Below are 25,805 nucleotides of genomic sequence, written 5' to 3' on the forward strand. Positions count from 1 at the left end.
TACATGTTTTTTTTTTCTTTTTTTCCTCTCTAGGTCATCTTTTTCACCAGTTTTCTAATCATTTATAATCAGGAAATGAAATATTAAGTAACAGTAATATATAATCACATACCTTCAAACTAGCTAAAGTTAAAATTACTCATAATGTTAATTATGGTAAGGATGTACGTGAACAGGAACTCTCATACACTGACAGTGATATAAGCACTTTGGAAAACTATTTGGTGTTATCTAAGGTTGAGTAGTATCATTAAACCCTATGACCAAGGACCTTAATAAATATTATATGCCAACCTGAATGTATGATCATGTCTACCAAAATACATATGCAAAATTGTTCAGAACAAATAATTTCTATTTGTTAAAAATTGAAAGTAAAATAAATTGAATTGTGGAATACGTAAGTAAACTATCATATATACATATAATGCTTATAATACTACAAATAATTACATAGAGATAAATTCGGAACAAGCTGAAAATATATGCAACAGTATAGATGAACATAAAAATGTATACTGAAACAAGCCACATACAATAAAATAAGTTGTATGATACTATCCATATAGATTTCAAAACTAAACAAAATTTATACTGTTATAAGACAGAAGAGTGGTCACCAGGAAAGGCATAAATAACAAACTGAATAGATAACAGGCTACTAGTAATGATCTATTTGTAACAAAAATAGTTGTTAAAAGGTTTGTTCATTTTATGATCATCATGATGATCATAAAATCACTTATGATTTTACTTACATTTAAAAAAATAAAAACTATATATTTACACAATTACATGGTTAATTTTTATAATATTATACAAACTATTATACTATACAAAATAATTTTATTTTTATATTTACATGCCCTTGTTATGCGTCTTAAGTCTCTCATGAAACAGAGGGAAATAAATAAGTTGATGATACACAGATGGACAGATGAGTTGATAGACAAATCATATATATATACACACATATGTACAGATATACACACATAAATATGTGAACCACTGAAACCATCAGAAGCTTGAAGAACCCATTTTAGTTATATATATACATTGATTTTATTGGAAAAATTATATACTATATTTTTAAATTGGCAACACATTGCAAATTCTTAGGCAATGACATTAAATATCAAAGACCAACTGCTCTTACCTTTTTACTATAAGAAATAAATGAATTAATGTAAACAAATTATTTTATAACCTGTAAACCACTTACTGTGGATTTACAAATCATGCTTTGCTTACTAAATCACTACTTTGTGGGAAAATATCAGCATTAATAATGTTAATTAGTGGATAGTATAGCAATAAATCAGAGAAATCTGAATTCCTAAATCACCTTATGGAATTCCCCCACCCCAAATGCTCTAGAATTTACCATGGTCTCAGACATGAGAGAAAAACTTTCATTGAGAAAAATCACTGCAATTTTTGTAGTTTATCTGGATGGCTGAACTTAAAAAAACCCTTTTCCTTAAGGAAAAAAAATTAATTGAAAGTCCCTAAAAGAAGCTAAATAATGGGAATATGTTCAAATACTACACTATACAGTATTTTTATTCATCTATCAGTGGGCTGGAGTGGTGGGTGGGATTAAAGTTATCTAACTCAGCTCTATCAGTATGTAGATAATTTTAATAAGCACCTAGCCTTATTTAAAACCTTGTATCTATGAGCAACTCATAGGTTAAGATGGGAAAAGGAAATATAAAGTTACACAAAGAATTTAACAAAAGACACATGAATGTCAGGAAAGTTAGGATTACAATCACTCTAACAGATAAATGTTTAATCATCCTTTTGTCATATCATTCAATAAATTAAAACTATGCAAAAATTGAAACAACTATTTTATTAAGATATAAAATCAATTGGTTGTATTTTCAAAATAGCAGTTGTATTTAGTAATAATGAATGGAAGTAAACACCAATCTTAGACTGAATATTAGAGATCATAAAACACAAGTAAGAGTGGCTCATCTTGTTTTTCCCCTTTAACTCTCAATGCTCTTGGCCTCTTTATGATGTCACCTCTTAACATCACTGATTTGAACTTACAGTGCTTAAGTCCTGGCAAATCGTAGGTGGGGGAAATGTCTGTACCAAGATTGTAAGTCCTCTAAGTCAAATTTTTGGTTTTAAAATAACTGAAATGCTCTAGTTAGCTTTACATTTATTCTCTTTAGTGTAAAGAGATGTTGGTTACATTATTATCATGCCACTGACAAACGAGAATACGTGTATAGCAGACACATATATTCTCAAGCAACATCATAGATTGTTTTGATTCCACACTTAACTAGTTCATTCACTTGAGTTAAATATATACATCGTTATGGGTAATTCTTTTTCAGTGTAATTCTTACTTCATTTATATCATATTATATTTTGGAACATACGGAATAAAAGAATTCATGGTTGGGCATTCAGGGCAATATCATTTCCTTCCAGGCCATTTGGAAATCTATGGGAACTTTTTTTTTTTTTTTTTTTTTGGACAGTGAGTAAGGAGTACCACTGACTTTTAGACGGCATGAGTCAAAGATGCTAAACCTTTGGTAGTAAGTGGCACAGCACAACACAAAGAAAAACAACTAAATGCTCATTGTACACCCCTTGAGAAATATTAAGCATGCAGAAGGACTTTGCAATGAAAAGCAGATCATCCAGACATGGGAAGTTTGATCATAGGAGTGTTCTTATGCTTAATTTACCCTTTGTTAAAGAGAGGTAGGAAAATAAAACCTTTCAATTATGTCAACCTTTTTACTGTAAAGATGTGGAACAAAGACAAAGGCATATAACTCTGAAATATAAAGGAAAGTGTCACTGCGGTTTTTTTGAACATTACCGTTGAAGTAAATATGAAACAAATCTTGAAAATAAAATAGGCTTTCCATAGGCACTGGTGTCTGCATCATCATAATACAATCATTATTGTAAAGGACAATCTATAGTGAATGGTTTGACTGCATTTGTCACAATTATTTAGAGGCTGAGTGACTTGCTGACTGTTCCACAGCAATGCTGTTTGTGCATACACCATGACAGAATTACATTCTACTGTAATTACTTTAAAATGTTTAAGTAAAATAAAGTATTGAGGTCATTATTATTATCATGAAAATTGCATAGCTATCAAAGAACTTCACCACAATGGTTACAAATTTTATTTTTGGTTTTATGATTATTTGTTTATGTTGTTTTCTAATGTAGTCACCAAACTCCTGTGCTACTATAGAAGAAAAATGTCGCTGAATTCATAATCAAATGGCCTTATTGTTAGCCTCTGAACTCTTCTAACAATCATAGGAACTTAATAATAGACTTACATTTTTGTGCCATGACTACCAACTTTTGTGATTGATAAAGAAAATTCTCATCTTTGAGCTCAGTACCCCCCACTTATTCCTCTTTAATACCTTTATTCATCCAAACTCAACAGCACAATTCAAGAGTTTCATCTCTTCTTGCCTTTGCCTCCAACTCAGTTTGTGTCAGTTAATTCAATCCTTCCATTTCTAATATCAAATAGGTCTAAGACATCTGAAGAAAGTGGGAGAGGTTTTCATAAAGATTTGGCATCAGATAGGGTATCTAAAAATTTTAGCTTTTAAAACTTACAGCACTAGCTCCCAGATCTCAAATCCACTGTGTACTTTATCCTTCTCTCATTTGCATTGCATTAATAAATTCTCTCTTTCTACTTTGGCATAGAGATTCATTTTGATACAGAATTGAATTTATTGACCTTGGCACTACTGACATTTTAGAGGAGAGGTGAATAACTCTTTATTGGGGTCAAGGATTGGGTGGAGGGGCAGGGGGCAAATGGAGGTCCTGTGCATTTTAAGATATTTAGCAGTATCTCTGATTCCCTACCCACTAGATGTCAATATCAGCATATGTATGTGCACATATTCATACACATACATACACACACACAAAGCCACGCTCACAATTATCTCAGACATTGCAAAATGTCCCTTGGGGGAGGATTTTCAAAATACACCCTGGCTGAGAAACACTGCTCTAGAAAATGTTAGCAAAAGATAGGAAATCTCAGGATACCACACATAGAGCCATTCCTCAGCAAGACAATGACCATGAAGCTTTTGACCTTTGCCTTTACACAGAGACCCCTCTAGCATATACAAGAATGATTCAGGCCCTATGTATGGATTACAAAACTGAATAAAGTGAGCATCTATGCTTTGTTTATAGTTTACAGAGGAAAAACAATCAATAATCTACCATTAAGTTTATTTTTAACAGTAAGAATTGTCTGGACTTATTTTATCCATTTGAAGAAGATATCCTCTTTCCTAGTTTTCAGAGTTTTTAATTTTGAATCAATGTTACTCCTTTTCAAAAATTCTTCTGCACATCTTGAGATGATCAGATGAATTTTCTTATATGTTATTTGGAGTGACTGCATTGGTTAATTCATATATGCTAAACCAACCTTACATTCCAGAAAGTAAAATTCAATGGTGATGAAGTATGAAGTATTAGCCCTTTTATATGTTGTTCAGCAAGAATAAGTAATAAATTGTTAAGAAACTTTTGTCTGTGTTAGTGCATGTCGGTCAACAATATTTATTTCTGGTAATGTCTTTGAGAGGTTTTGGTAACTGTTATTTATATTGGTCTCAAAAATGAGTTGAAATACCTTCTCCCTTCCTCTGGTGAAAATCTTGTGTAGACTTAATATTTTTCCTTAAATTTTTAATTTATTAATAAAACTGTCTGGGCCTGTGCTTTTCTTTCTGGGAAGGTTTTTGATAGTGAATTAATTTTATTTAATAATTATTCACATTTTTATTATTTCATCATGTGTCAGTTTTGGTAAATAAACTGAGTTTTACAAGGAGCTCATCTGTTTCACTTAAGTTGCTGAATTCATTACAGTAAAATTGTTAGAGATATTCCTCATTATCCTTTAAAATCTACACAGTTGGAAAACAGTCATCAGTCCTGATATCAGTAATTTGTATTTTCTCTCTCTTTTTTCCTTCATCAGTATTCCTAGGTGGATTTTTATACTTGCTCTAATTTTGTTTCTCTTTCATTGATTTTGGCTTTAAGCTTTATTATTTTCTCCCTTTAACTTTGACTTTAGTTTGATATTGTCCTAATTATAAAGCAGAAATTTACAACATTGATTTTAAAGTTCCCTCTATGAAATGTCTGCAGTATTCTACAATTTTTAACATAAGATATTGTCTGGGTGCTTCTTTTTTTATAAGTGTACATTGTGATTTCTGTTTGAGCACTGGTTATTAAGAAAATGTTTATTTTTCAAATATCTGTGGATTTTCTCTATACTGTTGATCCTTGAATAACATGGGGGCTGGGGTGCCAACCCCTACACATCAAAAATCTATGTAGAACTTAATAGCCGTCCCTCCAAATCCATGGTACTGCATCCAGGGATTCAACCAACTATGGGTCTTGTTGTACTATTGTATGCATTCACTGAAAAAATTCCATGTGTAAGTGGACCCATGAAGTTCAGACCTGTGTTTATCAAGGGTCAACTCTTAATTTTGTTATTGACTTTTAATTCAACTGCTTGATGATCAAAGAATATGTCTTAGAGGCTGCACAAAAAATTAATGGGCCATGCCTATGTACCACTTTCAATAGCTCAAATTTAATAATGTTGTTTTATGATATACTTTCTCTTTCAGAGCATTTAAAACAGAGAAGTTCATAATGATGACTGAAAATAAAAATTTCTTCAATAGTATATAAATATATCTTGACTAGATCCAAACGTAGAGATTTAGGTATAGAAAGGCAAGTAATTTTAATGCACATCCTCAGTTAAGAAATCACTAGACCAGATAACTTATTAGTCAACATATCCTAAATTTTACTCAATTAATTCATTCAAATTTTTGTAGAGTGGTAAAAATGTGCCAGGTTTTTTGCTGAGAACTAGAGCTTTAAGTACCAAGATACTTTTTTTACTATACTATATTCTTAATATTTATGGCAAATGATATGAAAACAAATATAGGTATGTTCATGTATGACTGAAGTATTATGCTGTACACCAGAAGCTGACACAACATTGTAAACTGACTATACTTCAATAAAAAAAATATATATATATATACAATATTTATACAATATCAAAATAAATAAAACACTGTGTGACTGTGTGTTGTTGTGCGTACTTGTGTGTGTAAGCTCAAATCTCACTCATTTATCATGACTTTATTTCTGTAATATAATGGAATGATATATAATAATATTTCTCTGAAAGATCTTAATATTTGCCTCTACTACAAATAAATAAAAATTAGATATAAAACTCCTTTTTGCAAGAACAAACATATAGTACTAAAACAAATGGAAGCTTATAGATAGAAAATACTCTACAACATAGTTTTTTTCCTCATGTTTTCCTAGAAAAGGAAAAAGTCAAAATCCACTTCAATACTTGTGGTACACTGACAAACACACACACATATTTATAGACACACATGTATACCACTGAATGATTTGGATTTGGTTAAGTTCTGAGAGTATTTTGAGGATCTGATTTTACCTAAGCATAGTGTTTTTAAAATGATGTCTTGTAATTCATACAATGTCTTATATAGTTCGGTTTTAAGAGAAGTTGGAGTGTGAGGTGGGTAAAAATTCAATTATGATTTCACATTTTAAAAACCTATAAATGTCTATATTTCAGATATGGCAAGTTGGTGAGGTTTTTGAAATGTTTTTATTCACCTTCCTTTAGTTCTGTTAAAGTTTGTGCTAAAAACACATATTTGCTTATCTCTGTTTTTCTGGGATGAAGTAATCTTACATAATAATAGAGATCCAAGAATGTAAAATATTTCTCCAGTTGGTAGGAGCAAGTGGTTATGTACAATAATGATCATTAAGTAGAGTGATTTTGTATGATTAAAACTTTCCCCTCTTATTTTAATAGCCAAAAAATAAACTTTGGGACATACGATAATTACATTCCAGGTAAGAAAGAGCTCAAATTTTTAACATGTATGATTAATTTTAGGGATAAGTGATTAGTATTTCCAAAGTCATAAAACAATAGTTATCATGAAATATTATTAAAAATCAGCTCTTAATTTCCCTAGACACATTTCTCATGGGCTCAGGGAAAACCTTCCAAAGATATTTTGTTTTTAAATCCAAAGATTAAGCGAATATGTTCCACAACATAAAGGTGGACATATTTACATGTTAGAAATACAATCGGATCATCTTAGAGTTGAAAGGCAGTGTAAAAAAAATGGATAAATAACTTCTCACTTGTGTCAGAAATGTCTTGTACTACATTCCTGACAGTCTGTATTGGGCTTATAACTGGCAAAAAAATTCATTACTTCATCAAGGCCCATCCATCTAATGTTGAAGGACTTCATATGTCAAGTAATTCGTTTTCCTTCATATACTGAACTTAAATATGCCTTTCTTTCTGCAAATTTTTTCACTGACCCTGATTCTATCTTTAGAGAATCATAGGCCAAGTTTATTTTCTCTTGTATACATACAGCATTTTTGTACATATTTAAATTCAGAAAGAAAAATGCATGACATCATTTATATGATGAATCTAAAAAATAATAACAATAAGGACACAAATGAACTAATTATTATTTTGATTTCTTGAATATGTATAAACACATTTGACTGTCCTTTATGGTTGGATTACAGCATTCTGTTGATTCTTATTTTGTAGTTGGCTTTATTCCTTTGATAACTATGTAAGTTTAAAAGCTAAAGATCTAATCTGTTCTTAGAAGCAATAATTAGTACATATATGAAAACTAAAACAAAACATGCAGTATACTGTATATACGTATACACATGCAATATTATGTGTATGTGCAGTCGAACTGTAATAATTCTACGTAATAATAAAACTGAAAAAGGCAAAAAATATTGAGTGAGGACAACTCTCTCACTGGTCTCACTGACTGGTAAACTAAAAGTTTTTAAAAATTTATATTATAGTTTTCGGGTGACTCTACCCTCTAAATCACAATTCTGTAGATACTCTTTACTTATCAATCTTCTTCATTAAGTATGCCACCTATGACAATGTAGTTCTTAAGTGTATAACATTTACTCCTGTGGCTTAGAAAATGATTACTAAGTAAGGGGATCTTAAACATTAGCATTTAGATTTAATTATGTATTTACTGAATATTTTAAAGAAGCATTGTGCTAAGCACTTTGGAAGCTATAGAAGTAGATACCATACTTTCTGTTCTCAATAGAATTGTATTCTAACCAAGAATATTAAGCAAAAATCTAGGCTGGCAGAGATAGAAAAGATTAAAAGGAAACAGTAAAACTGTTTCTTTCCATTTACATTACAGACTATGTTAGTTTTACAATGACTTTATAATTAACTGTGAAACTAGTCAATTTTTTTAAATTAATTTTTATTTTTTCATATTAATAGTAAAATATTTCAAACATTACTAAATAAATGACACCATAATTGAATCATTTGTTCCTTTACATAAAATTACGTTACTGCCATTTTAGAGCTGATGAAATTATATTTACTCTTAAGTGTACGTTTAATGTTTTATCTTAGTCAGTGAATTAAGCAAAAAATCATGGAATCAGCAGCACTTTACCCTGCTATTTCCCAAGCCACCACGGCCAGGAACAAAAAGGAGATCAAAACCTTCCCAACTACGTGACAATACAGTTCCTGTGAGTATTGAAAAGATCACATAATTTTACCCATAAAAATCATGTGAAATCATGTGTAGCTAGATATGTCACAGATCAGAATTGACCAATGGGATTTCCGTGATGATGAAAATATTTTGTATCTTTGGATTTCAATTCCAGTGTGGCTACTGAACACTTGAAATGAGGCTACTGCAACTGAAGAATTAAATTTTATAATTCAATCATATTGGACAGCACAGTTAAAGGTTATTCAAATTCTACTACATGGAAAAAGTAGATATATTTTACTTGCATTTCACTATATAAAAATTGTCCCTTTATCTCATATTAACTATTTGTTCAGCAACGAATTATAGAAAATGTATATCCCAGAAGCACAGAAATCTGGAGATCCTAATGCTACAGTTAGTATGAATATTCAGAAAATATTCCCCAGCTGGAGAAACCCCTTCATTAAAATCATGGAGTTACATTATACACTGATGAAGTTTTATGCTTTTTCATTTCCTGTAATACAGAATCTAGGCTTCAGAATATTAGAAAAGATTTTCCAATCTTTCTGGAATCATCACAGAATATGAAAATGTTCCAAGAAAGGTTTTCAAAAAATAACGTACCATCAACTCTTGTTTATTTTAGGGAATGAACCTAATCAGTAGTGATCTAGATTTCTTCTGTCTTCTCATCCATTTTCTTCCTTCCTTCCTTTCTTCCTTCCTTCCTTTCCTTCATTTGTTCTTTTTTTCCTTTATTTTTCCATTGTTAACATTTCCTCCAACATTGCTATTTTTGCTATTAAGTTTTTATAAATATTTGATTAGGATTTGAAAACAATGTACTATTCTGCTCACACTAAAGTGCACTGAATGTTACAGCTTTCATTATTGCAGTTTCCCATCTGATACTCAAAGTATATCTTACCAAACAGGAGACGTTTCAGGCTTTTGCTTTTAACCACAGGTAGCACATACTAAATTCCAGAGACCTTGAAAGTGACAAGAGAGAGCAGGATATGCCTGAACATGAAACTATTAGATACTAGAGAATAATTAGTTTCTGATTTAGCATAGAAATCAAGGGTGGGTAAGATAGTCCAAGAATTCTCAAGAGCACAGAGTCAAAAAACAAACAAACAAAGAAAATCAAAAAAACTCTCAATTTTGTGAAGAGAGGTTCTGATACATCATTAGTCAGTGGAGGTCTCTAAGAATTTTAACATAAAATCTTGAGGGAACTATGAACATAAAATCTTGAAGGAACTATGAAGATCCTCTAAATTGAACTTAGGCCTAAAATGAGGCATGACTATCCTTTATTGCAACAAAAAGGAGCAAAATTGAAAAAGCAGAACAAACTATGAAATCTACCGTTTAGCCACTATTAATCAAAATCTAAAATCTTTTCATGGTTGAAGTTAACATTTATTTGGTATCTGGTAATGATGGCTGTGTACACTTACAAGTTATTCACCATTATCTAACCAATATTTCAGAAATATGATGAAGAGAAATTAAAGGAAGGTCATAGACAACCATTATGGATGCACCGTTCTTTAATGAAAATTTCTGAGAGACCATCTGTTTATTTAGCTGCCAGAAGGCAGCCTCAACAGAAATCAATTCGTCGCCCCGGGGAGGATGCTAAAGCAACAGAGGTAGCGAAACCTTTATCTCCAACAATAATTAAGAAAAGTAAAGAAGACAAGAAGGAAAAATTTGATTCAGAAACAGAATCTGTATTTTCACTGGAGGCAAAAAAAGATCAGAAAGGTCCAAAGAAAGAACCAGGAGCTAAAGACAAGAAAGCAGATGCAAAGACAAAGAAAAAAGATTCAAAGAAGGGCAAGGAGTCAGCTACAGAATCTGAAGATGAAAAAGCAGGTGCAAAGAAAGATTCTAAAACAGACAAGAAAGGTTCAAAGAAGGGTAAAGAATCAGCTACAGAATCAGAAAGTGAAAAAGGAGAAGCAAAGAAAGATTCCAAGAAAGATAAGAAAGATGCAAAGAAGGGCAAAGAGTCAGCTACAGAATCAGAAGGTGAAAAAGGAGATGCAAAGAAAGATTCCAAGAAAGATAAGAAAGGTGCAAAGAAGGGCAAAGAGTCAGCTACAGAATCAGAAGGTGAAAAAGGAGATGCAAAGAAAGATTCCAAGAAAGATAAGAAAGGTGCAAAGAAGGGCAAAGAGTCAGCTACAGAATCAGAAGGTGAAAAAGGAGATGCAAAGAAAGATTCCAAGAAAGATAAGAAAGGTGCAAAGAAGGGCAAAGAGTCAGCTTCGGAATCAGAAGGTGAAAAGAAAGATGGCAAAAAAGATAAGGAAGGGAAAAAGGATTCGAAGAAACCTGATGAGAAAGGTGATGAGTCAAAGGACAAGAAAGATTCAAAGAAGAAGGAGAATAAAAAAGACAAGAAAGATAAAAAGAAGCCCAGTGAGGCAGACAGTGGACCAAAGGATGCTTCCAAGAAAGATGCCAAGAAAGATGCCAAAAAAGAAGCCAAGAAAGATGCCAAAAAAGACACTGAAACAGAATCTGCTGAATCAAAGAAGGATGCCAAGAAAGATGCCAAGAAGGATGCCAAGAAGGAAGCCAAGAAGGGCAAGTAGGCCTCGGATAATAATTCAAAAGCATATTTGAAAAACAATTTTAGTACTCTGAAACTGGATCTATGAGTGAAAAGGGGGATCAAAAAATTAATGAAATTTTTTAAACGGGGGAAAGAAGAATACAAAGGTGGACTCAGAAAAGCTTCATTAAAAATATAAGAAAGATGTTAAAAATTAAGAGATAATTCATTAAAGGACTTGAAGGATACTTATACTAAATTTGGGGATATGAAGAATTCAACGAAATATCCCTAGAAAGATTCAAAAAGAATACTCAAATAAGGATGTAGAAGTTAATGATGTTGAATCTGTGGCTACAAAGAAGGAAAAAAAAAATCAACAAAGGCATCAAAAAACTCCAAGGATGCAGATGTTGAATCCACATTAAACAATCTGAAGTTACACTCATAGTTTTAAATAAAGAACCAGAGAAGTCATGAGAAGTCAAACAAATTTCATAGAGTCTACTTTCAAATAACTATAAATATAAATTTAAAGTAGCACTTCTCAAAAAAAAAAGAAGGAAAAAGAAAACATTACTACTTTTTTGTGAGCCTGTACCATCATCTCTGAAGTATAAACAGCCACAGCCAGGGTGATGAATATTGAATGTTCTGCTTCCAAGCCAAGATAAATATACTTGGTAAGTTAGTTTTATTTTCTTTTAAGTCGGATAAGATTAAAAAATAATTGAACAAATTTAAAGGTTTGAATTGAAATTTACCATTTTTATAAAATCTTTGTAATCTGCTGATTAGGTTTTTTACTAGACTTCTATAAAGTTGGGAATTTTTCATTATAATAAATATTTAAGAAGCTGGTGGGAATAACACATGAATGAAGATTGTTAAAGTGTCAATGAAAAGGTTAAGGGAAGTAGAATTATTTATGGTGAGGGAGAAAAGACTGGCTTATGATATACAATGTAAATAATCACTTATCAAGAGTTTTTTGTTTGTTTTAACAGAAAATAGTGGCTAACTTCTCTCCATTTAAGGAAGGATGAAAATCAAAATTGTCCAATTTATAAATGTGAGTAAATTTAAATGAGATATATTAAAGTGATTCCTGATTATGTACGTATAGAAAACCAAATTAACCAGAATTTAACAGAGTCTAGCAGAGTAAAATTATCTCCATATTATTTAGATGTGAAAACAATTAAATTTATACCTTTAAAACTATATTAAAGTCTCTTATGACCCATGAATACTATTAATGTAACAAAAAAATAAAAAGCAATATAAAACAAAATGCAAAATCTTAGACTTACCAATTAGTGCCAATTAAATCTTTTCTGATTTAAAACATTCTCTCAGATAAACTCAGCATTGTGGCAGATCTTGCTAAATGACTTTCTTCCCTCTTTATCCTTCCCAGTATAAACTCTGGATCCAAAATAAAACTTTATTTTGATATTATAGGAAGGATCTCCTATACCATATGCTCTAAAGAGCCAGCTATTAAAAGTGAAGTATAATTGTTTTGCCTGCTTTTTATTTTTTATTTTCATTTTAAAAAATTTTTGTTTTTTATTGAAGTGTAGCTGATTTACAGTGTTAGTTTCAGGTGTACAGCAAAGCAATTCAGTTATACATACAAATATACATATATATTTTTTCATATTCTTATTTTATTCTATTGCAAGAAATTGAATATAGCTGACTGTGCTATACAGTAGGTCCTTATTGTTTGTTTATTTTATATATAGTAATGCTTATCTGTTAATTCCAAACTCCTGATGTATCCCTCCTCAACCCTTTTCCATTTGGTAAACATAGTTTGTTTTCTATGTCCATGAGTCTATTTTTGGTTTGCAAATAAGATTTGTATCATTTTTTTAAGATTCTACATATAAGTGATATATCATATTTGTCTTTATCTATCTGACTTTCTTCACTTAGTATGATAATCTCTAGGTCCAACCATGCTGCTGCAAATGGCATTGTTTCATTTTTTATGGATAAATAGTATTACATTGTATATATACATGGCACATCTTCTTTATCCAGTCATTTGTTGATGGACATTTAGTTTTTTCCCATGTCTTGGCTATTGTAAATAGTGCTGCTATGAACATTGGGGTGCAGGTGTCATTTTGAAGTAGAGTTCCCTCTGGATATATGCCCAGGAGTGGGATTTCTAGGTTGTATGGTAAGTCTATTTTCAGTGTTTTGAGGAATCTTCATACTGTTTTCCACAATGGCTGTACCAAAATGTATTCCCACCAGCAGTGCAGGAGGGTTCCCTCTTCTCCACACCCTCTCCAGCATTTATCATTTGTGGATTTTTGAATGATGGCCATTCTGACTGGCGTGAGGTGATACCTCATTGTAGTTTTGATTTGCATTTCTCTGATAATTAATGACATTGAGCATGTTTTCATGTGCCTATTGGTCATTTGTATGTCTTTCTTGGAGAATTGCTTGTTTAGGTCTTCTGCCCATTTTTGGATTGGGTTGTTTGCTTTTTTCTTATTAAGTCATATGAGCTGTTTATATATTCTGGAAATCAAGTCTTTGTCAGTTTCATCTTTTGCAAATAGTTTCTTCCATTCCATAGGCTGTCATTTTGTTTTGCTACAACTTCTTTATCCAATCATCTGTTGATGGACATTTAGGTTAGGTTGCTTGCGTATCTTGGCTATTGTAAAGTTTTCTCTGGATATATGCCCAGAGAGGGATTGCTGGATAATACAGCAACTCTATTTTTAGTTTTTTAAGGACCCTCCATACTGTTCTCCATCATGGCCGCACCAATTTACATTCCCATTAACAATGCAGGAGAGTTCATTTTTCTCCACACCCTTTCCAAGATTTATTACTTGTAGACCTTTTAATGCCTTAACTTTCAATTTAATTTTAAAATTTAAAGTCAGAGATTTTCAGATTGTAAAAAACAAAACTTTCTTAATTTTAATAAACAACTAACCTAAATTTAATTTTATTGAAAATATGAGATTAAAATATATAAAAATATATGCCCATCAAAATTTAAATGATGGAATAGCTATATAAATATTAAACAAAATAGAGTCAAGGAAAAAGTTGTATTAGTTATAAAGACAATCATAATAATATCTTTAAAATTCCATTTTTTCAGGAAGTAAAAAATTATAAACAAATGTGCATCTGATAACAGCTTCTGTTTATATAAATTAGAATAAACTATCAATAAATGACAAAATGTCTTGCCTAAATTAAATGTTACCCTTTGGAAGATCATATATTTCTTTCTACTTATTGATAACAAAGAAGAAAAATGTAGGAACAAAAGCAAGATTTTTAACAACAGAGTTAACAAGTGTGTAATAACTGGACATGTACTGAAATCACTTTCAACAATTAGAGTGTGCTTTGAAGCTTAGATAAATTGAATGGTTACCAGGTCACATAGTTTGAAAAATACAATCCATTTTTAGAGGAAAAGATGACCTTAATTTAATTACAGATTTATGAGTAATATTTCAGGATATATGTATAATATATATAACATAAATATGAGTGTGTATGTGTATGTATACATGTACATATGTGTGTATGTGTCTGTGTGTCATCAAATATCATAACCCTTTCTTTAGTATTTTTGTGAATTTTTGCAGATACCTATAAAATATTTACCACTCATGGGTATCTATGATAAAGCCCTTAATTTAAAAACAAAGTATGTTTAATGGTTTGGAAATGTAAATTTCCAAATGTTAGGAAATGTAAATTTTTCTTCCACTGACACTGGCTATGAGCTTATCCTCAGTGATAAAAATTAACCACATTTCTACATTGATCTATCATTTAGAAAATGTTTTAAGAAAAGAAGTCACTAAAAAGCATAGAAATAATTGAGAACATGAGCATGGGAAAACAAAGAAGGAAAGATACACAGAAAAAAGAAATGTATAAAGGTCCTACTGAAAGTACAACAGAACCTTGGCAATGAAGACTTTTTGAGGTTTTATCATTTAAGGTTTATGGTATGTAATAAATTTTAATTCTGCTGAATTTTAGTAATATTTAATGTAGGGATAGTGTATGAAAGACTATCACTTAGCTCATATGTGATACTTGTTTGCTGCGCATTCAAATCTGATCAAAACATCCCTCTATCCAATCTTTGTGGACTATGCATTTACTTGTGTAAGGAGTTAAAATATCTTTAAGTGATCATTAATTCAGTTTCATAGATTTAGGAACACTTCTTATTACTGGCAGTACAAAAATAAATTTAAAATAGTGAGCTTCTTATATGTGGAACCTGAAGAAAAAGACAAAAATGAACTTATTTACATCACCAGCTGGAAGGAATAAATTGGGAATTTGAGATTTGCAGATACTACCTACCATGTATAAAATAGATAAACAACAAGATTATACTGTATAGCACAGGTAACTATATTCAATATCTTGAAGTAACTTACAATGCAAAAGAATATGAGAAGGAATATATGTATACATATATATGACTGAAACATTATGCTTTACACCAGAAATTGACACATTGTAATCTGAATATACTTTAATAAAAAAAAAGTGAACTTATTTACATGAAAAATTTTACATATATTTCATTGATTATAATTAATTTATGTAACTATTTATAGTAGGATATAGTCACATCGTTTTCCCTATAATTATCCTCTGTATATTCTAGAGAAATTAGAAGTAGTAGAGATATTACTGAATCTGGATTTTATTACCAGGCTATTGTCAGAATTTATCTTCCACTAATGAAAACAGACTGAGTCATACATTTTGCCATTTTGAATTGTATATAATCATATTTCCTAAAAGAAAATATATGCATGAATTCCCTTTTATCTACCCAAATACTAATTAAATTTTATTTGTGCTTTCTGGCAGGACTTAGGTCATGCAGAGAAAAACAGAAATTACTTAAACTTGAATTGTTAGTCTTTAGTTTAATATCTCTATATTTCATATTATTATACTACGCAGTAAGTATTAAATTGCTAAAATACTACAGTTGATAAAATAACAAAATATTTCTTCTACATATATTCAATGTTGAACTTAATATGAGTCATTAAGAAGTCTATCGTTATATATGAAAAAGTCATTTCACATTTTGAAACTGTGATATGATATATGATATATGATAATATAGCTGGTTGAAAAGCCCATTTATTTGCTCTATTAACTGAACAGTATTAAAAATGTAAGAAATCTCTGGTCTAAATCCTGTATCAGTAACTTCAATAATAATAAATAAAAATTTTCAAATTAAAAAATACTATTATATATATTTAAAATAATATCGCTACTTGGTATCTAGTTATTCAATTATATTTCCATGCAATATTGAGTATTGTTAATATAAAAAGCAGGCAGCAACCACTGAAAAGAGAAAGAAAAGTTAGAAGTCATCTACTAAGTAAAAAATTAGATACCATATCACTCTATAATCAAGAAAATACTTTTAAAACGAATGGAAAATCCAAAGTTTTTCAATATTGTAATCATATTTCAAGTCACAACAAAAATGCTTAATCTACAACATTTAAAATTGAATAACAGCAGCAAAATCAACTAATATTTATTGACCACTATTTGCTAAACACATTTTTGTATTGTCACCAATCTTTAGAACAATTCTAACTGTTATGTTTGTTTAACTGAATCTTAGGTTAAGTAACATGATTTGCACAGCTAGTGGTAAAACCAGGACTTGAGTCTGAACATGAATCCTCATATGACACTACTATTTAGACCATGGTTTCGTATCTTAATTGTTCTGGTGTTTGGGGGAATTATTCTTCAATCCTCAGCCTCGCTTTTGTCATAGTCTCATTTCATTATCTGCAAACATGTAGAGTTACATTAAAATTACATAACATTACATTATATATATAAAGCTCTTAATACAGAGTTTCATAAGAAAGGCAATTGCTCAATGTGTAATTGCTTGCCTCCATCAGTCTCAAAGGAATATCTCCTGCCACTCTTCTCATTCCCCACAGCCTTTGGTATGTCTCCTCAGTAAGTATTGCACTCTGCTTAGTACTTTTCATGAATTGTATTTGCAGGAATATGATGGGAATTGAAAACGAAAATTTTACTCAACTATTATGAAGTCATGAAGGAGGGACAGGAAGGAGAATATAAAGCAAGGAACTCAAAGCAGGATGGAAGAATTCCATCTCACACCCAAATAGCATTAATTCCAAAAAGAATTAGAAAAAAATGGCTTAGGCTTGAAAAAACAGGTTATGATTCCTTTACTTATCTACCCATGATATTATTAAGGAATCAGTTTAGCTAACAGGATATTTTCCAGAATATCTCATATGTTTACCCGTTTTTATATATGTCATCAAGAAGCACTTCTGTGATTCCCTTAAAAAAATTATTTTTTCAATTAACCAGTTTGATTTATCTTAAATTACACTAAGAATTGAATAGAATAAAAGAGACAACTGATGTATATAGTATCATATGAATCATATAATGAAGGATATACATATCTTACACAGACCTCTAGAAAATTCTATTTCATGTATAATTCTTCAAAGTCAGTAGAGAATACTGATAACTGACAAATTGTTTTTATATATTTTACTTTGACATTGTTACTTTTTTAAACAGTCACACTAATATCCATAAAAGGAGAGTTCAATGAATGAGGTTAGACGTCAAACGGTATATACTTATAAATCCACATAAAACCCTGTTCATTCATTATTAAAACACCCTAGTCTAAATTAGAGGGGCTTTAGTTTAGTTAACTGGTAATTGGGAGAGTGGGGTTTAAGTCTAAGGTTTATCTAGACAGGTAATTTAACCATAATTGGGTTTCAATTTTCTCAGTAGCATGAAGGCATTGAAATAAATTTTAATACCCCAACAAGTTCAATTGTATAGTTTAAACATTAATTAATAAATTGAAAACAAATATTTTTAGTAATTGGCAAATTATATAGTCCAAAGTTAATCCTATACTTTGTGAAGCATTTTAACCCATAGTAATATGCATATTTTAAAATACCATGGATATAAAATTATGACAGATAAGTGATTTCTTATCGTCTTTCATAATTCCCATGTTAACCATTGGGAATAGTAAAAAAATATGTAGTAAACACAGTATTTCTGACAAAGAAACATTTTCAAATACCAAATACTCTGCTACTCTTCTGATATTTTAGAAGACTGATACCCAAGATTTTATCTTTGATAAACTGTAAATGCCAGCATGTTGTTCATCACTATCTTTATGTACTATCTGAATCCAGTTGCATGCATTCAAAAAACAAATACTGAAATTTAGCTCATTTTAAAGCAGAATATAAGGAAATCATTACCAGTTAAAATAAAATTACAACGACCCTAAGATTGCCCCATTTTAGTCATAAATAGGGAAATATATTTTATTCATAAAATTATTATGAATTTTAACATTCTCTAATCAGATGGTTTTACTCTTCTTCAAATAAATGTTTTTAATGCATTGTCTTCCCATTATGAAGGTTGTGCATTTGAAGACAACAGAAAGAACTTTAGATCAAATTTTATGTTATAAAAAAAAATCAATAAACTAAATATCCTGTAGTAAATCCAATCATTTACAATGAGAAATAGTAATAATCTAAGACATTTAAATGATAGTCTTAAAATCTCAATCTAGAAAACTATATGTGTGATTTGAATAAAAAACTATAGATTTTAATATTATGTTTCTAAAAATATATAACAGTAAAATAAAATAAAATTTAAGTTAGGCAGATTTAGAGTACAATGGGAGCCATAATACACAGAAAATGTATTAAATAATTACAACACTGTAAGAAGATACAAAACTAGTATATCACTCTCTCTCTCTCTCCAATCCCCATTGTGTTTTTCTATATTTTATAACAATAGTTATGGGTTGGCAAAAACAGGATGATAACTTCGTGTAGTTTGCTTTATCTAGCAAAATTAGGACCTTGAAAACAAGAGAAACACATCTGAAACCTAGTAGCACATTCTGTTTTTCCCTGTAATCAGCAAATGTAGTTTGATGTAAATAAATATTCCAAAACTAATAAAAAAAACCCCAGATACATTATATCTATATGCTAATATAAATGTTACATCTCACACTAAACAAATAAGCAGCTTATAGAACATATATTCAAGTTAGCTTATGTCAAAAAAAATTATTATTGGAAAGATTTAGAGTGATTTCTCAGAACCCAAGGAAAGAAATGTAGCAGGAATCTGAGTCTCTGAATCAAGAAATATAATGTTGGTTACTTAGGGTATGCTTCAATCTAGAGCTATACAGGCTTTCATTTCCTCTTGTCTCTGAGCTTATCCTTTTTTTTCACTTTTTTCTTTGGAGTAGATGAGTTTGGTCTGTTTCTGAGAGTATACTGAAATAACACAACTTTTCTAATTTCGAATAATTTCCCTGTACAAGTAACCAACATAGAGTATCTTGAGTCTCTCAACCTCAGTACTAAGTTCCTGGGAGACAGAATTTGGTTCTGCAGGGTTAATAAATCATAATGGAGTGTGTGTGTGTGTGTGTGTGTGTGTGTGTGTGTGTGTGTGTGTGTGTATGTGTATGTGTGTGGTACTGCACAATAATAAAATAGTCTCTTGAGACATTTATAAAGATGTAGTATAGGAAAGGAGAGGAAATTAACAGAACAAGTATATTGTTCTTATACCTGAAATTATATCATTACTCACTTATATCATTTCCTAACTTAAAGTTTTACAATTTTACAATTCTAACGTTAAGGTTATCTGTAATTTAAATTGGTGGAAGAAATTAGTTAAAAATTTTAAATACTACAATGGCTAAAATCAAGGGATAATCTGATAAGAACAGAGAAATAACACTAGCAACAATAAAACAAAAGACAGTGACAATAGCAATTATTTATTTACTTCTTAGAATCAGCCACTATTCAAAATATTTTATACAAATACTTGATCTTCATAATTATCCATCAACTAAATCATAATAATAATTATTATTACTCAATTTTGTGGATGATGATACTGAATTTTATCTGAAGTTTATTTTGCTAGATTTAAAGAGAGCTAACTTTGAAAATCTGTCATACTCAAAGCCTGTATTTTCTACCATTATTTACAACACAAATGTTAACTATGTCATTTACTAAATAAACAATTCAGTCAAACAGCTATTTTCAATCCTTACTCACTGAATTTGGGAGGACTTTGTTTTTTACTACGTATTAAACAAAAAGAATAACTAGAAAAGGACGGTTAGAAGAGTAACATACTCCAGTCAGAACTTAAATTGGTATTTATTATCTGACCAAAAATCAAACATATCTGCAAAACTCATTGTAAAAATCTTATGTTTTATGTGATATTCTTTTATGAAGAACATTTAGCTAAAGCTATGCATTGAGATTACAGGCTAGGGACAATAAACTGTATCTGTTGGAGGGATATGGAAGTGACACAAAAGTAGAAAGTATTTACAAGTCTTCAAAAATTTCCAAAGCCATTTAAAGCGATCATAAGATAATTTAACCTCCTGGAGTTATTGAACAGATCTATGCAACAATAATTAGGAAAACAAAGTGTAAGCCTGAAAAACAGCAGTGTTGGTATTCACTTGTTATATCATGCTGTGTAAAATACAATGACAAATCTTTGGGGAATTATAGCCTTGGATAGTGGAACCTTGTTAATATTGCCTCCAAGACTGTCAAAAATAGGTCGGCTCCTAGTGAACCAGAAAACAATACAGGTCAGTGATGTGTTTGTCACAGAGTATCACATAAGATGAAAGGATAGCAATAAGATGATCTGCTAATGATCAAGAATGTTATCTAACCCCTCCTACATTAGAGCTTCCTTGGTATACACGCACTGAAGGATTGAGAGTTAACGTCAAAACTATCCATACACACACATTCACACCCCTACGTGCAACTAAAAACCGGGTTTTTCATTTTTGCATTATAAGGGGAACGTGCATTTCTGCTTTTATAAAGTTGCAAGTTGCTTGGGTTATTTTTCTTTAGTTTTAAGTTTCTAGTAACTTTGATAATATAGGTATTCCAAGTACTACAAGATGTGAAATAGTTGTATTCTTTTTCTCAAAAAATATTTTATGTCTGACACTGTCACAAAAGTCTGATGAAAAGTCATGTATTATTGAACATTGATACCTCAGGTTAAGGGAATTTAAGTTATTTCCGTAGAAAAGATGACTGTCATTCTATAATGGTACTTGAAACTTGATGAAACCACGTAAGTGACAAAAAGTAGGGTCCGTGTAATGCTAACTGATTTTGAAAAGTATGGTAATAAAGGATGGCTAAGAGAAAAAAGCATTATGAACACTGGTCTAAGTAGGGATTAGTTTCACATGAGGTGGCAAAAACCCAAAACCATTACTCTGTGGATTTACACAGTAAAGTTTTCTACAGTTATTTCATGAAGTATACAAAAATGTTTGACTCCAGGAAAGGAGGTATTAATCTAAAGTTTATAAACGCCCAAAACATACATGAAAGTTTTGGTGGCTATAAGTTTTTTTTTTTTTATACAAAATCGGCCTCTTTGAGAAGTGATAGCTCAAGGAAAATATGAAAGCAATTCTGAAAAAGAGGTTATTCAATTGATCTTTGGGGCAATATGTTATCTTAGAATTTATATCAAGTCAGTTATCATATTTCTATTACACTTTCTGCTATTTACTACTTCTAAGGACATTATATTGTAGTATAGGATATTTTTCTTGGTTTAAATTCTTTTGTTATTTCTGTCAGTTCCCTATTAATTTCATATGGCTGTCTTAGCTTCTCATTAATCATTGCTTATAAAATGTGACCAAGGGAAAAAAAGGTGCATGCTAATTGCTTCAGTTGACTTAACAGGAAAAGAAAATTCCTCTTGAAGAGAAATTATCTCTGTCTTAGGTAAAGTATCTTAAAAGGGAATAATGAGATAACAGAGCATGAAAGATGAGGCCTTCTAAAATAACCCCATTTGTAGATGTTAACATTAGAAAAAGTAAATTTCTCTACATAAGAGGTAAACAGGAAAAAAAATTTTTTTTGAGGGAGAGGGAGGGAAACTGGCAGTTGGTGCTAAAGAAAGTTATTACGTGTGGCAAGGGTAAGATAGAAAGAAGGGCATGATAAAACCTGGAAAAATTACCCTTTATACACATAATGGACATCTAATTTTAAGACAGTTATGTTTAGTATGTAAGTTTTTTTCTTGCCACATTTATTGTTATCAGCATTGCCAATCATTTGCACCAGTAGTCTTGTTTTAATGTTATATATGGAGAATACATGAATAATTAATTGGAACATAGTAAAGAAGACAGAGAAGGAAATTTTAAAATGGAATTTAAGTTGGATTTAAGCAGTTGTGCAACAAGTTTAAAAATAGACTATTAATATATATCCTATTAATACTGAATCCTCATAAAATTCAAACTAATATTAGAGTTAGAAAATCTCAAAGTTCATTTGAATGCAGTTAAAATATTCTTATTTAGACATAAAACATATCTAAAGATTGCTGAAGGTTTGGAATCATCTGGAATATATTTATTTCATAAAGGCTCTTTAATTTTCAAAGAAAGAGATTTTACTTGTTGCCTCTAATTTAATAAATACATTCATCTGAAAAAAAAAAGGCCATCAACTGTATGTTCTGCTTCTCCAGAAACTTCTCTTTTATGGCATTTCCCTCTATTTATATATATTTGAATGTAAGTAAGCATATTCAAAACATATTAAAAAAAACCTGGCATAACTGTATATCAGTTGGATACCCTTTAACTTTTTCTAGATGTAGTTAATAAATCTTTCTTAGAATTTATGCAGGAGGGGTGTATTTGTTTTCTAGTACTTCCATCATAAAGTACCACAGAATGGGTAGCCTAGACATCATGAATTTTCTCACAGTGCTGGAAGCTAGAAGTCTGAGAACAAGGTGTCTGAAGAGTCAATTTTTCTATGCCACCTCTCTTTGTCTTGTATATGTCCTTCTCTTTCTTCACATGGTCTTTCTTCTGTATCTCTGTTCCTCTTCTTCTAGAAACATCAGTCATGTGAGATTGGGGCCACCTTAATGATATCATTTAACCATAATCACCTATTTAATGTCCCCTATCTCCACATTCTGAGGTACTGGGGATTAGGATTTCAACATATGGATTTTGGGAGACACAATTTGGTCCATGAAAGGGGATATATAAGACTAGTTTATCGTATAGTTTTAATCATTCAGAGTCCTAAGCTGGCAGGATTAGAACTCACAGCTTCAGTGGGGGAATTTGTACTTATTTTTTTGGCAGAAATTGTAGCATCTGGAGAAAAACTTCAGCATCTTACTTGGCTCTGGTCTGATTATATTTCAGGACTACCGTGAAGATGTAATGAAAATTCTACCATGCTGGAGAGTGCAATGCCCCATTCAGTTGATCTTCCTGTCACGGAAGTTGCTTGCCAGCTCTTATTTTGAATGAACACATTAAACACAATGGTGAAAATATCAATTAAAAAAAAATCTACTCTCCATACTATGTGTGTCTATTTCCCTGAGTGTGCTGACCTAACTCACACAGCTGTCTGTGGCTTCTCCTTGTCAAATAATTAAATCAGTCAGTTAAAATCTATTTTTTTTCCTACTGATTTTCTTTGACTTTGTCTTCAGTCTCTGCTCCTCATATCGGGATATAGAGGGATCCTTCTCTCCTTTACCATACAATTCCTTTGTCAGGAATTTCAGAATGTCCTCAAAGTTTGCAGTTATGTGTTTGACTTTATTTCCTAATTTCAAGACTGACATTTTTCATCTTACATTTTCCTACTTTTGTAATTTGGGTTGGTTTTCGTATAGGTTTGAAAATTTACACTTACGTTAGGCTATTATTCTCCAAAATTCCACCTTCATAAGGCTTATTTCTCCCTGGATTCTCTAAAGATCCCCCTTAAAAATACTAGTATTCAGCTTCCTAATTTATAGTTTCCCCCCTCTAACACATATTTCTCTGACAGTTTAAAATTTAGCAAATGAACTTTGTGACATGAAGCCCTTCTGAGTTAACTCAAAATCATTATCAGTATAGTGTAAAAACCCTGACAGTTTTCTTTTTTACTTTCATCTTTTTTTAATGAAAGTACCTGACTTAAGCTTTGATAGCCAAGACATGACTTCAAGAGGCATCCACTCCAAAGAGGGCTATCTAGAATAAACACATCACCAACTGGTCTAGATAAAGAGACAGGCCACTTCCTTACACTGAAGCCCCTTTGTTTTTGAAATCTTGATTGATTTCCATAACTGACCATTTGAGCCACTTGCTTTTTCTTTTCTCATACTTTAAATTCCCGCTTTTGTTTCAAATTTAGCAAAAAAAAGAATGGGTCCACAAAACCCTAGGCTTCTACCTTCAAGCCCAATAAAAGCAGAACCCAGGTCAGTGCACTCTCTAGCTTACCCTCACTCTGGTTCTCCCCGACTCTCCCTACCCTCACCCCCTACCTTGCTGTGTGGCTCCCGCTGTGCTATATAAATTGTAACCTGCAAGTAAACCTTTATTTTTTCAAAGTTTCCTGATGGTATTGATGAAGGGTGTCCTGCAATCATAAGAACCACATGGGCTGATTCAGCCACAATGTTATTAATAGGCTAAGACAGGCACAAAATAAAAAAAAAAATCTTGTCAATAAAACTAAAATCTATACCAGCCAATCAATATCAGTCAATGTAATTTCCCTTTAGTGGATCATGTTTGAGTTTCAAATATTCTCTCAGCTTAACGTAAAATCACAATCTGGTCCTAACTTATTTTTCAGTCTCACTCCCATTATTGTTCCACCTTTCTTCTTTAACTCAACAGTATATTTCAGTGCTTCTTTATTTCCAAAATATATTTTATACTTCCATTCTTTGGTGTTTTTACCATACTGTTTACTTGACCAAAAATATCATTTTCTTTCATTGTTCCTGTCAAACTTTGTTATATCCCCCAAAGTCCCTTTTTAGGTAGTTAGCTTCACAGCAAGTTTCCAGTCCATCTTCTATAATATGAACCTAAGGCCCCAAGTGGGCATATATTAGAGAAATATTGAGCTCTCCTTATTTTCATTAAGTAGAAATCAGGGTAAGTACAGACAGTCACATAATTTGTCCAAAGGAATAGGGTTTAAACTCCATCACTTGCTCTCATCAGAGCTGGCTTCACTGACCAGTGAAATTGCCTTGAGCCTCACACTCAAAAGTGTCCTGCACTTGGGGTTTAATCTTCTGCAGCCCTCATTTTGAAATTCTTACCTTTGAATTTGTGTTTTGTTGACAAGTCCTATCAAACAATGCAGGGAATGGATAAGGTCAGATTAAAGGTAAGGCCCTGAAGCATTTGGGGCTGGGCAAAGTGGTGGCCATCCTTGACTCAGCTAGGCAGCTCTATATATGGTTCCTTCGAGGGGAACTTGGTAAGGAAGTGCCTCTCACAAACTCATTGTCCAGATACTGAGTACACCCTAGCATGGAAG

General features: G+C 31.3%; 1 protein-coding gene across 7 annotated transcripts; it reads left to right on the plus strand.

Moving 5' to 3' along the window:
* Nucleotides 1-2,048: 2,048 nt before the first annotated feature.
* On the plus strand, nucleotides 2,049-23,923 carry CYLC2 (cylicin 2). 7 transcript variants are annotated; one of them, XM_072959849.1, is made up of 9 exons: nucleotides 2,049-2,116; nucleotides 6,956-6,996; nucleotides 8,594-8,715; nucleotides 10,190-11,945; nucleotides 12,270-12,334; nucleotides 15,098-15,272; nucleotides 16,159-16,253; nucleotides 17,235-17,295; nucleotides 23,666-23,923. In XM_072959849.1, exons 1-4 carry the CDS (start codon nucleotides 2,100-2,102, stop codon nucleotides 11,300-11,302), a joined length of 1,293 nt encoding a protein of 430 aa, XP_072815950.1. In that variant the 5' UTR covers nucleotides 2,049-2,099; the 3' UTR covers nucleotides 11,303-11,945; nucleotides 12,270-12,334; nucleotides 15,098-15,272; nucleotides 16,159-16,253; nucleotides 17,235-17,295; nucleotides 23,666-23,923. The 7 variants fall into 7 exon arrangements, with proteins under 7 accessions (XP_072815950.1, XP_072815952.1, XP_072815951.1 ...); XM_072959851.1 differs by having other exon boundaries at nucleotides 17,277-17,295; XM_072959850.1 differs by lacking the exon at nucleotides 17,235-17,295.
* The last annotated feature ends 1,882 nt before the right edge of the window (nucleotides 23,924-25,805 follow it).

This window comes from Vicugna pacos, chromosome 4, assembly GCF_048564905.1.
Source record: "Vicugna pacos chromosome 4, VicPac4, whole genome shotgun sequence".
Classification (NCBI taxonomy): Eukaryota; Metazoa; Chordata; class Mammalia; order Artiodactyla; family Camelidae; genus Vicugna; species Vicugna pacos.

Excerpts from the sequence above, each read along its gene's own strand:
- CYLC2 (XM_072959849.1), top strand. Across the intron at positions 6,997-8,593 it reads ATACGATAATTACATTCCAG|TCAGTGAATTAAGCAAAAAA; the intron begins GTAAGAAAGAGC and ends GTTTTATCTTAG. Across the intron at positions 8,716-10,189 it reads TACGTGACAATACAGTTCCT|AAATATGATGAAGAGAAATT; the intron begins GTGAGTATTGAA and ends CCAATATTTCAG.